This window comes from Piliocolobus tephrosceles, chromosome 1 (genome assembly GCF_002776525.5).
Source record: "Piliocolobus tephrosceles isolate RC106 chromosome 1, ASM277652v3, whole genome shotgun sequence".
Taxonomy (NCBI): domain Eukaryota; kingdom Metazoa; phylum Chordata; class Mammalia; order Primates; family Cercopithecidae; genus Piliocolobus; species Piliocolobus tephrosceles.
The window spans coordinates 68,826,059-68,839,330 of record NC_045434.1 but is presented as its reverse complement, the minus strand read 5'-3'; the positions used below and the strand labels follow the sequence as shown (position 1 = coordinate 68,839,330).

General features: G+C 40.5%; 2 protein-coding genes and 1 non-coding gene across 5 annotated transcripts in view; 1 reads left to right on the top strand and 2 right to left on the bottom strand.

Moving 5' to 3' along the window:
* Nucleotides 1-1,815, bottom strand: part of DTL (denticleless E3 ubiquitin protein ligase homolog) — a 67,909-nt gene extending 66,094 nt beyond the window's left edge. Inside the window, exon 1 of the mRNA XM_023203810.2 lies at nt 1,555-1,815. Within this exon, the coding sequence (XP_023059578.1) occupies nt 1,555-1,606 (52 nt within the window). The 5' untranslated portion in view covers nt 1,607-1,815. The remainder of the gene's footprint in view (nt 1-1,554) is intronic.
* Nucleotides 1,816-1,836: 21 nt separating this feature from the next.
* INTS7 (integrator complex subunit 7) overlaps nt 1,837-13,272 on the top strand; it is a 101,941-nt gene continuing 90,505 nt past the window's right edge. Inside the window, exons 1-2 of one of the 3 annotated variants that reach the window (XM_023203807.1) lie at nt 1,915-2,009; nt 2,094-2,153. In XM_023203807.1, the coding sequence (XP_023059575.1) occupies nt 2,138-2,153 (16 nt within the window). In that variant the 5' untranslated portion in view covers nt 1,915-2,009; nt 2,094-2,137. Of the gene's footprint in view, nt 2,154-13,272 lie in introns of all 3 variants that reach the window. The other 2 variants (XM_023203806.3, XM_023203808.1) reach the window with 2 other exon arrangements.
* Nucleotides 11,545-11,664, bottom strand: LOC111537176. The gene has a single exon (XR_002729934.1). It is a non-coding gene; the product is annotated as a small nucleolar RNA SNORA26 (small nucleolar RNA).

Genomic DNA, 13,272 nt, shown 5'->3' with positions numbered 1-13,272 from the left:
GTTTTCCCTAAAGTCACAGTTTCCAAGAGCCTATCTAGACATTGTGAGGACTTACTGTATAAGAAATAGAAAGTTGTATGTACATAGAAGTGGAAGAAGCCCTGGTTATGGTTGTGATCATCCAAAGGAGTAGGAAGAAGAAGAAAAGAGGCCAAGGATGGAACACCAACACTGAAGAGGAAAGGAGATGAGTCTATAGATTTCAGTGGGTAACATATAATAGTGAATTAATTTCAGTGTCTATAGTGTAACAACGAATGAGTACTTGTGAACAGGAAAGAGGGAAGGGAAAGGTAAACACATGGAGAATTAGGAGAAAATCTGTCACAAAAGAGTCTGAACAGCTCCCCCAGGACACACATATAGTAAGGTGTGGAGGTATAATAAAACCCAGGCAGCACTGTGCGTACTGTCACTGTTAAACAGAGGACAGAGAAGTTAGTCAAACAAGGTCCCAGAACAGACAGAAAGAGGAGCATTTAGAGTATAATTACAAAGATTATCTAAGAGGGAAAGAAATAAGAATAGTATAGAGTTTCAGATTGCTAGCAGGAAGTTGAGGGACTACTACTCAGTCTCTTTCTCAGTATCAATTTTCCTAGACTCATCCCTGAATATAAAAATTCCCTTCTCAGGTTCCTTTTCCACATGGTTTCAAGAGGAAAAAGAACCTCTGGCTATAGTCGACCTTCACATGAGTGAGATTTTATTTCTGTCCAAGGTTAGTCTGCGTAGTTACCTCCCTTATCAGAAACTTACCAAAAAGTTTAAGTTGATGACACCCAAACCTAGCCTCAAATCTCTTATTGCCAATGTTTTAGCGTAAGAAAGTTAGATTTCTACATATTAACATGGGAATACGTTCAACTTATACCATTAAAGTGAAAAAACAGGACATTTTGATCCCATTTCTGAAAATAATGGATATTACCTCTAGTGTCGAAAACATCTGGAATAACATACTTCAATCTATTAACAGGGGTCATCTCTGGCGGATGTGGTTACAGGCATCTTTCACTCTAAATGTTTATGACCATGTAGTAAACGGGGAGAAAAAGATTTTGATACTGTTAGAAGCAGATATTCTGTCTTCTCTGCTTGACTGAGTTCCTTAACAGTGGGTCATATTCACTAGTATATACCCATAGCAAATAGCTGGGCTCACTAAGATTCTACAACAAACGAATGAATTAGTCAATGAGTATGAGTTTTGACCATCTCAAATAACTGTTGAGAGAAACATATACACACAAACGCATGCATTTTCCCGTTAACGCGCAATGGAGATGTAAGCTGTAACAGGCCTTGGAAGGCAGTTATTTCGACGTCCATGCCTAACGTTACGATTTTAAAAGCCCGATTACGATTACAAGTGTCCCGAGGAGATGAAAGCACAGCTTTCTTCAGTGGTCCCAGCTAACACTAATTTACCCTTGCCATGGGAGAACTCAGAAGCTGAGTTCAGAATTGGAGTCGGCCCTGGTCGGAGGTGGCGTGTGTTTCGGGGTAGACGAATTCCGCCAGCCCCGAGCAGCGGTTGGGACCGTTACTCACCATTTCTCAGGACGCCAAGCTGGGGCTGGCGAAGCACCGAATTGAAGAGCATCAGGGCCGGAGGAAAAGACTCAGCCGAGAGAAAAGTCGTAGAAATGCCTCCAAGTTCAGCAGAAATCGCAGCTTGCGCCTCTCACAACACAAATCGTTATCGCCTCCAACTCCCGCCACTGTAAGCCCCGGCCGCCAAACTCCGCGCCAAACTGACGTCACGCTCTCTGATTGGCTTCCGAGCGACGTCCGGGCGCCTCAGAGTCATTTCCCCCTTCGGATCCCCGCCTCCTTTTCTCCCAGCCGCGGGAACCTGGAGGCCAAGAGCTCCTTGAGCGCCTGCGCAGAAGGCAGCAGAGGCGCCGGCGAACCGCGGGGTGACCAGGACGCATGCGTAACACGGCTTGACAGCGCGCGGAGGAAAAACCAACAAGAAGGCGGCGGGAGAAGATGGCGGTTGTGGGGTAGAGTTTGCAATCTTTCTGACTAGGCTAGTCGAGTAACTATTCGGCTCATGGCGTCAAACTCAACTAAGTCTTTCCTGGCAGATGCCGGCTATGGCGAACAGGAACTGGATGCCAACTCTGCCCTTATGGAGTTGGACAAAGGTATTCGAAAGAGCGGGCTGAATGGGTGAAACGGGCGTGGGGGGAAGTGGCGCCACCACGTGGTGGTAGCTTTGGAGGACGGGTAGGCGCATGCGCTTATGTTCGCTGGGCGGGGAGTGCCTGTGCTTTTGCTGGGGCGTGGGCTTTGACCCCTTCGGGAGGTTGCGGGAAATTTGCAGGATCGTTTGGCCTTACACCGGCTAAACAAGTGGCGAGCTCTAGTGAGAGGCCCGTTTTGACCACTTGAGGGAACAGCCCCCTATTTTCTAAGCAGCGACAGTGGCTGATTTCCAAGAAACACTACAAAGAAATTGTGAAATTGGTTTTCAGTCTGTTCAGTTGAGACCAGGTCACCATGAATTGCACCGACTTGACAGCGATTCATATGATTTCCGTAGCTCTGTTACCTGCGGGTTACAAGGCAGGCTAACCATGGCCAAGACCATGCAAAAAGCAAGGGCCCTGCTCATTCTCTGCCGACAAGTTCCAGGAGTTCTGTTTCCTTCCTTACAGGGAGCAGTTTGGTGTAAAAGGAGCTTTGGGGTTGCACTGAGTTAAATTTCAGTGCCGCTAATTTTATGATTAATTTCATCTAGCCTCGGTTTGTCGTCTGCCAAGTGGGTACAGTACCGTTGAGCCGGCAGAATTGTTGTATTAAGTGACTTAATGGTATGCAAAAGAAGCATTTAGTAAATGCTGAAGAGATATAGATATGGATTTGGGAAGCGAGGTCGGAAATTTGTCAATAAAGAACTCGACTGGTGATATGAAACCTGTTTCATATTAAGGATTTTTATTGTACGGGAAACATTTCGGCAGCTGGTATACAATTAAATCTTGATTAATCGTAGCCAATATATAATGTTGGAGAACAGGACTAGAACTCAGAAGGATCTCTCTTTAAGTCCCCTTTGAGCCACTTCCCAGCTTTCTGAGTTGGATATGTCTATTAACGTTTTTGGGACTCTTTTTCCGTTTATTTTTTAAACTGAATATTTTTAGTGGGTTAGTCTAAATAAGAGTTTCTCAGGCTCTTAAAAAAGCTTTTACCTCCTTCTGATAAACACAAAAATTTCACAACCCCCTAATGGGATATTCCTTTGGTTGAGTCTCAGTATCTTTAGTGCACCCCCATCAACCAAGAAAATGATGTTGAATTTTTCTTTCTCTTTCCAAATCTATAGGGTTTTTCTCCTCTGAAAAATAAAATTATAATATTAAATATGTTTTTCTTTTCTTTTTTTTTTTTTTTTTGGAGACGGAATCTTGCTCTGTTGCCCAGGCTAGAGTGCAGTGGCGCAATCTCGGCTCACTCCACCCTTTGCTTTCCGGGTTCAAGCGATTCTCCTGCCTCAGCCTCCCGAGTAGCTGGAATTACAGGCGCCCACCACCACGCCCGCCTAATTTTTGTATTTTTAGTAGAGATGAGGTTTCACCATGTTGGTCCAACTCCTGAACTCAGGTGATCCGTCCACCTCGGCCTTCCAGAGTGCTGGGATTACAGGCATGAGCCACTGCGCCCGGGCTTAAATGTGTTTTTCAAACACTTTCCTCCACATTCTGATACATCTCTTTCTTCTTCCTCAGTGAAACTTACAAGTCAGGATAACATCTAAAATCCCTACCAGTTCTAAGGACGTTTTCTATCATTCTGGTACAGCTGAGCTTGTACCATGCTGACAGTAGAATAGTGGTTGTGGAACAGGGATCAAGATGGAGCACTGAAGAGGAGGCTAAAATTGTTTAATTCCTCAAATTTTGCAGTTGTAAGAAAAAAACCACAATTTTCCTTTTTAAAGAAAGGTTGAAATGAAAATATTTTATATCTGTAAGAAAGAAATCAGGTGTCAGTCTTAGACACAGAGTAAGTGATCATTTTCACTCCTCCCAGCAATGCCCGGCGTATTTTACAGATGAATCTCAGGCTCAGAAAGATGACTTGTTCTTTTTCATCTCACCTACACTACCTTTTAAAACTGTTAGGAAATTAAGTTATAGAAATAGCCAGTTTCATGTAGAATATAGTTGAGTATTTTAAATATTGAGTCATTTCATCTTGTACCTGTTAAAGTACTTCTGTTTTGTGAGCTAAAGGTCAGAAGGCTATAAGTTACAACTCTTTTTTCGTTCCCAAACTCCAAGGAATACTGTTTTTGAAATATCTCCCCCACCTCAGCACAGACACTCAGACACATGACTTATTTGATCAGGCTTTGTACTAGGAACATGGCAGTTAATGAAACAAAACAAAACTCCTGCCCTTATAGAGCTTACCTTCTAGACAGCAGATGCAGACACTCAGCAAATACAGCAAACACGTGACAGTTAGTGATACATATTCTAAAGGAAAATGAAGCAATGAAGGGGACTGGAGAAAACTGATCAGGGGCTGGAGTTGATTTCTTATTTTATGAAGGATAGGCAAGAAAGACCTCCTTAATCAAGTGGAGGAACAGCAAGTGCAAAGGCCCTGAGGTAGAAGCCTCCTTTGCATGTGGTTATCTGGAGCAAAGTAATAGAGAATGAGTATAGAAAGATAACCAGAGTCGGTTGGGTGCAGGTGGCTCACACCTGTAATCCTAGCACTTTGGGAGGCCGAGGTGGGTGGATCATGAAGTCAGGAGATCGAGACCATCCTGGCTAACACGATGAAACACCGTCTCTACTAAACAAAATACAAAAAATTAGCCGGGCATGGTAGTGGGCGCCTGTAGTTCCAGCTATTGGAGAGGCTGAGGCAGGAGAATGTCGTGAACCCGGGAGGCGGAGCTTCCAGTGAGCCGAGATCACACCACTGCACTCCAGCCTGGGCAACAGAACAAGACTCTGTCTCAAAAAAAAAAAAAAGAAAGATAACCAGAGTCCAGTTCAGGTAGGGCCATGCAAGCCATCAAAAGGAGTGGCTTTCATTCTGAGTGAGATAGGAAACCATGGAGGATTATCAGCAGGTGTGTGACATGATCTGACTTTCCTTTGGAAAGTATCAGTCTGGCTACTGTGTGGAGAATAGACTGAAGTGGGGAGGGTGAGGGACCCAAGTAGGGAGACCAATGAGAAGGCAACTATCACAATGCAGGGAAAAGAATATAGTGGCCTGGACCAAGGTGGTGACACTGAAAATGTGTGAAGTGCAGAGATTCTGGATATACTTTCAAGGTAGAGCCAACAAGATTTGCTAATGGATTAGATGAGGATATAAGAGTAAGTGGTCAAGAAAACTTAGAGGTTTTTGGTCTGAGCTACTGGGAGGATGTATGTATGTTTAGTGAAATCAAATCAGTTTGGGATATGTTAAATTTGAGATGTCTCTTAGACATCCAAAGGAGATGAGTAGACAGTTAGACATAAGATGTAACCTTTGAACGCTATTTTAAATAAATATTTTGTGGCACTGGTGTCGCTAGAAACACACTTGGGAAATGCTGCCATTCATAACCTGTTATATATTTATAACCTATCGTACTTTATTCTGAGCCTTTTGAGCAAGCACTGGCAGTAAGCTGATTGTTTCTGATCTCTATAGGAATAAGTGGATACTATTTTGAAGCTGACTCAATTCCATTACTTTAGGATGTAGTTAGTAACAGGAAAATCATCCTCCATATGATAGCCATTCATTTACTCAACAGATATTTACTGACCACCTGCATTGTCTCAGGCTCTGTACTCAGACTAGGGGCTATATTGGCAAACAAGACCATCTTTAAGGAGCTTGCAAACAAATATAAGGAGATAGACGTGCTAGATCAAATGTGGCGCTGTTAGTCAGGACAAGAAGTTGGATTTTGTGCAGAGTGCAATGGGAAGGCATTGAAAGTTGTAGGCTGATGGCCATGCTGACTGAGCTTCTGTAAGACTGAGCACACACAAGCAGAGTTAAGTGTTATTACAGCTTATGTTTATCTGACACATTTCATGATATCATTACTATACGTAATTGGCAATATAAATAATGCATCTCACAAAAATTAGTGTAACTTTTTCACTAATATAATTTCTTAATCTAAACATTTTTAGATCAGCTGATGGGAGGTTATCCTGGTGATTTGGGAAAACTTATGCAAGATCTCCTTTCACCTGGGAAAAAAGGAGTCTCTTAAATGACATTATTCAGCCTATCTGCCTTCTGTAGTGTTGACCTTGGAAAGGATGAGATGAAAGCAATGGGGAAGAGAGCAGTGACTCATTCCTTTTCTTGCAGCTGATGCAATGGGAAGGGAGGAAATATAGAGGGTAGATTTGTTACTAGAGGTGCTGGTGAACGTAATGCTGCGTGAAAAAGCTTGATGGTGTGCTTAATGAAAAATTTAGTTATGAAATAGAGAAATGATGTGAATCAGGAAACTGAAATCAGTTCCAGTTATGGAACTGATTGATTCGGAAGGAGTCATGTGACCCACACTGAGTCAAATTCTTTCTCCTGAGAATCTCTGCTGCCAGACCACACAGTCTGAGAGTGTTGAGAAGTGGACCTATAAAATCATGTAGAATTAGGCTGGGCGCAGTGGCTCACACCTATCATTGCAGCACTTTGGGAGGGCGAGGTGGGCGGATCACCTGAAGTCAAGAGTTTGAGACCAACCTGCCTAAGATGGTGAAACCCTGTCTCTACTACAAATACAAAAATTAGCTGGGGGTGGTGACAGACACCTGTAATCCCAGCTACTCGGGAGGCTGAGACAGGAGAGTCACTTGAACCCAGGAGGCAAGAGGTTGCAGTGAGCTTTGATTGTGGCATTGCACTCCATTCTGGGCGACAAGAATGAAACTCGGTCTCAAAAACCAAAACAAACAAACAAAAATGTATAGAATTGAAGCTAAGGTGAGACTCTGGGCAACTTAATGCCACATAAAAACCAGCAGCCTGGTTGGTAATTCCTTCATGGGCTATGAACTAATCTAAAAATTCAAGTTTTTACTGAAACCCACAGACTCATTCTTGTATATTACTAAGATTTACTGCCTTGGAATTTGCAAAGTAAGTTATTAAAAAGTTGGTATTCATAAACTCAAATTTGTTTAGCATACTAAATTAGTACTCTCATGTGCGTACTGGATGACGTTGCATATATCTTACCATGTACATTTACATACATTTTTCTGAAATTTGGGGGATGGATGCTGCCTTATTAATGCATCATTAGTTTTCACTATCATTTTACTTGTTTCTGTTTCTACTTTTTAAATATAAAAATTGGCTTTGCCATCAATTTTTTAAGCTGTGGGTTGTATGCTTGTGTTCATATTTCTACCCATGTCCCCCCTCACACCTTTTATTAATGTTTAGATTTCAAGATTTGTTTGTGTTATGGTTCAATTTCGAATCGTCCTCATTTCTTAGCTAAAGCGAATGTATGTCACAAATTCTCCTAAATTGTGTTTGTTTGGTAAGGCTTTATTTGTGGTGTTCTTTGTAGTGGATGTTAGTTATGTTGATGGTTGCTTAATATCTTTTGAACACTCTTTTTGTGCTTAAGGAATGTCCCATAGCATGAACCTTGTCTAACCAAGGTAGAAGCAAAAACTCATTTCCTAGTTTCCCTTGCAAGAATGCAGGATCTGACTTAGGCTCTGCCAGTCAGACACACCTCCTTCACACTGATTTAGAAGTTAGGGATGCAAGAAGGAAGAGTTGAACTGTCCACTCACAGTTCTGCCCTGGCAGCAGCGGTATTTCTAGTGTACAGTAGCAACAACAATGGCTACAATATTCCTAGATGACAGCAGAGCTAATTGTTGCATCTGGTGTTTCCTACCAAAGACAGGATTCCTACATCCAGTTGTTTGGGTAGTGTGATATTAGGTGTTCCTAGAAATTTAGCCTTAAAAATGTTTCTTAAGCTTTTAATAAACTCATTTTCTGCCTAATAATCCAGAGTTAGCTTCTGTTGCTTGCAGCTAAGAACTGCTGATAGATGCTACTTGGAGATTTGTGCTATTTTGAAAACTTGATTAATGTATATCCCAGACCCCAAGTTTACCATAATTTATGGCATTCCCCTACTTCCCTAGAATTCATCACCTCAGAATTCCACTATTTAATCACTCATTTAAATGTCTCATTCTTGAATCTTAATCTCTTTCTTTCTAGTTGCTTGCTATAGATGCATTTTAGCATAATGGTTAGCACTATAGCCTCTGGAGCCACATTGCCAGAATTTGAATCCCAACTCTGTCATATGTTAGCATTGTTGTTTCTTATGCAAATTGGTTAACTGGTCTGTGCCTGTTTCCTTTCAAATGGGGAAAATAATGGTGCCTAATTTATGTGATTTTTAGTGAGTCTTTAATACACGTAAAGTGCTTAGAGTGGCACAGAATAAGCACTTCATGTGTATCATTATTATCATTATGATTAACTGCTATTTTGGCTAGTCTTTATTTTCATTCAGACCTCAGTATTTCACCTCTCTTCTTTTCTGTACCTGTTTTACTTCTTTGTTCAGCTTAGATTTCATGGTCCCTCATTTTATTAACTTCATTTACTTTCTTACCGGTACTTTAAATTCCCATCCAAGGTTCCATTCTTTACTATCACTAAAGGCAGTCAAAAATTGCTGCAGAAAGTCATACAATAGGGTATATGGCTATCATCATAAATGGCAGCCAAATACACACTGACCTTCAACACGGACCTGCAGTACTGTAATGTTTCTGCAGTACTACTATGTTTCTTTGGTCAGACACTCCTACCTTCTTCAGTAACATTTCAGATCTTTTACTTTTCTATAACCAGAGATCCTGGGGTTTTATGTGAAGTATGATTTGTAAAACCTGACAGTGTGTTCAAAACCTTTAAAAACATTGTGCCTGTCAGATAACAGCATTCTGAGGACCAAATTCAGCAGCCTAGTAGTTTTGTAACTCCAGTATAATCAGTGTGGGCAGGCCAGTCAAATAAGTTATCAAGTGGCAGAAGTTAACTTGAGAATCTAGGTGCTGGCTGGGCACAGTGGCTCATGCCTGTAATCCTAGTACTTTGGGAGCCTGAGGTGGGAGGATCACCTGAGGTTGGGAGTTCTACTAAAAATATAAAACTTAACGGGGTGTGGTGGTGCATACCTATAATCCCAGCTGCTCGGCAGGCTAAGTCACAAGGATCACTTGAACCCCAGGGGCAGAGGTTGCAGTGAGCTGAGATCGCGCCACTGCACTCCAGCCTGGGCGACAGAGTGAGACTGTCTTTAAAAAAAAAAAAAAAAAAAAACAACAACAACAAAAAACAACCTTTTCAAAACAGTTAAACAGATGCCTGGGACTCTGCCCCATATATTTAGTAGGTTTGGAGTAAAACCCCTAGCACAGATATTTTTCAAAAACTTAACAGATATTGCTGATGCAGAACAAAGCTGAAAACCACTAGCGTGGCAAAAAGCTCTGCACATTTTAAGTGCAAAATAAGATTAGAATAATGCATGCTTTACTTCTGCCAAATGGATTTTGAATGAATAAATGATTTTACAGCCTATTTTAATTCCCCTGGTCTACATGCTGTTGCAACTGAGTTAAGCACTGTTTAAGTCCAGGCACAGAAAAGCAGGAGAGATCTGTTTTTGTTTTTGTTTTGGTTTTGGGTTTTTTTTGTTTTTGGTGGAAGAATACAAAATAAAATGTAGGTATGGCAATCACATCCATCCTTCTTAATCTTATCTCTGGGCTCACAGTAGTATTCTTATGATTAGTGGTCTTATGACCAGGGCAATTCTTCCTGTAGCAAGCAATACAAATAAAATGTCTAACCCTCTTGTACTAGGACTGGAATGTGCTGAGCTCCTATTTTCCAGTGCTTACAAAATTGGCCTAGAGCAAGCAAGATGAGTACCATACTATCCCAACCCAGGGCTGTTGCTAAATTATAATAAGCCTTTAAAGCACTTTTTCCTTCTTTTTCAGCTTAACTCCTATCCTTCAGAGCCAGCCTACTTCTCACTTCCTCTTTCTTAAGAAGGGCTCTTATATCAGAAAATACAGAAGAGATTTAGTATTCTTTAGCTCATTTACCCCATGGAGTTATTATAGAGGAATGAGAGTCTACTTTATCTCAGATAAAAAAGTTTGACGATATTAGATAAAACGTTCTCTGGCTTCATTCAAAATAATCTTTGGTACATTTTAAATCAGCATGTTTAAACAAATCAATATGGTCTTTGGTTCTGTTTTTCAGGGAAGATAAAACATGATTATATTCTGTCAAGGAGACTACCTGTACATAGGCTGTTTCCTACTATACCTTTTTCATCTCAGCCAAGGTTAATTCATTACAAACAGAACTTTACCATCCTTTGTATGTAACTCAGCTACTGGAAGTGAGAAGAAAATGAAACAATCCAATTACTGTGGATTTTTTCAACCCCTTTGCCAACACATATACATAAGCACACATCTCTGTTCCTTGTCTCTTCCTCTCACCTCCATCCTCAGCTATGTCTTTCCTCTTCTGTGCCTTATCTATGTGTCCCTTGACCCGTTTTTCATATCAGGCTTTTAGAAAAGCCTTTAAGGCTGCGTAAGCCACACTGCCAGCTATGTGGAATTATCCCTTTTGGCATTGTGTGTTTGATAGGAAAAAGATTTCTAGAGCTTCAGAGGCAGTTCTTTGTGTATATATGGGGGTGAAGGGGAGGAGGGACCAGATGGAGGAATGTGTTCTATCTCAGTTAGAAATGTTAATTAATTATCCCATAGAAACTTTTATTATAGATGGTTATTAGGTTCCAGAGTACTATGAGTGCTGATAGTGCTATTATTTTCCTATGAGGAAATAATGTTCTAAGTACTGAATAACTAACATGAATGTATTACAGAACATCACTCATTAGTAAATGAGAGAAATTACCTATGCAGTTTTACTTTGTGGTTGTCTTTTGTATAAAACATTGTGGCAACTAGGAAGAGCCTTCAGATTTCCTTTGTCTTTTTGCTTTTTGGAGACAGGGTCTCTGTCACCCAAGTTGGAGTGCAGTGGCGCGATACTGGCTCACTGCAACCTCTGCCTCCAAGTTCAAGCAATTCTCGTGCCTCAGCCTCCTGAGTAGCTGTGATTACAGGTCCCTGCCATCTGGGCTAATTTTTGTATTTTTTTTTTTGGTAGAGACGGGATTTTACCATATTGCCCAGGCTGGTCTTGAACTCCTGGCCTCAGGTGATCTGCCTGCCTCAGCCTACCAAAGTGCTGGGATTACAGGCGTGAGCCACTGCGCCTGGCCTCCTTTCTTGTTTTTGTAAGAATAATCAAAGGTTACTGGATGGAGATATTCTAAGATACTTATTCCTGTGATGATATAATTAGCATTTTGTGACTGGTAAAGTACTAAACAGAGACATTTGAAATTGATGCTATTACATCCTTACCACGTATTCACTCTTAGTGAATTTTTGTTTTTCCTGGTTCAGCTGTGACTCCAGGCAGGATCCAGAGGAGTTTTCCAATCTCTTCTCTGGGTTTTTTAGAGACTTACTTTATCCTTCTATATTAGCTTCTTAAAGCACTACATCAACCTTAAAAGGGCATAGGAAAGGGCGAATTCTTAATGAATTTTTTAGAAAATTGAATATTAATTCTTTTTTGTTGGTTGGGTTTTTTTTATTTTTAAAAAAATCAGATTTAGTGAGGTATAATTTGTGTCAGATAAAATTCACCAAATGTATGTAGTCATGAAACCATGATCACAGTCAAGACATAGAATATTTCCTTTACCCAAAAAACTTTCCTTGTGCCCCTGTGTAGTCAGTTCCCTCTCTCTAGCTCCTGGTTACCACCAATCTGTTTTTTGTCCCTATAGTTTTGCCTCTTCCAGAATGTCATATAAAACAGAATCATACAGTAAGTAAGTGTAGTCTTTCGGGTCTGGCTTCTTTCACTCAGCATAATGATTTTGAGATTGTTTTATGTGGTTAAAATAAGGTATGATTTCACAAATCACATAGTTTATTACCATACAGAAAGAGTTTTCCCCACCTTGTTCACCATGTTTAGAGGGGGAGAATAATAAGAACAAATCTCACAGGGAACACATTTGATAGACAAAGTCCATAAACCCCATGTAAGTGAATACTAGTTTCATTTAGAGTCCAATAAGTAAAGTCTAGTTGTGCATTTAGGATGGAAACAGGCCACTGTGAATGTAAAGTCTAGTTGAAGTTTGAGGTGTACCTTTCTATGAGATGTTCTCTGGAGAGAAGATCTGACCAACACTGGAGATCCATGATGACAACAAGGTTTTCAATGCTAGGAGCCATGTCATCAGGGAGGGAGATTACACTCCATGTTCTTACCACAGCAGAACATTTCAGTCACAATAGCAGACTATGTGTTTGTAATCATTTCAAAGCTACGCAACAGAGATCCACCTTTGTTGTTGTATGCATCAGTAACTGATTCCTTTTTTATTGCTGAGCAGTAGTTCATTGTATGGATATACCACAGTTTTGTTTATTCATTTACCAGTTGGTGAACATGTGTGTTTCCAGTTTGGGGCTATTAATGAATAAAACTGCTGTGAATATTTGCATACAGATCTTTGTGTGGACATATGTTTTCATTTCATTTGGATAAATAGCTAAAAGTAGCATTGCTATGTGTATAGTATGTTTACCTGTATTAAAAAAGAACCAACAAAAAATAAAATGCCTAGGAATACCTCTAACCAAGGAGGTGAAAGATCTCTACAAGGAGAACTACAAAACACTACCAAAAGGAATCATAGGTGACACAAATGGAAAAACATTCCACGTTCATGGATTGGAAGAATCAATATCGTTAAAATGGCCACACTGCCCAAAGCAATCTACAGAGTGCTATTACTATCAAACTATCAACGTCATTTTTCACAGAATTAGAAAAAAAAACTCTTCTAAAATTCATGTGGAACCAAAAAAGAGTCTAAATAGCCAAACCAATCCTAAGGAAAATAACAAAACTGAAGACATCACATTACCCAATTTCAAACTATTCTATAAGGCCACAGTAACCAAAACAGCATGGTATTGGCACACAGGCAGTCGCACAGACAGCAGAATAGAGCACCCAGAGATAAAGCTGCACACCTACAGCCATCTGATCTTCAACAAAGTTGATAAAAATAAGCAATGGGAAAAGGACTCCCTGTGCAATAAATGG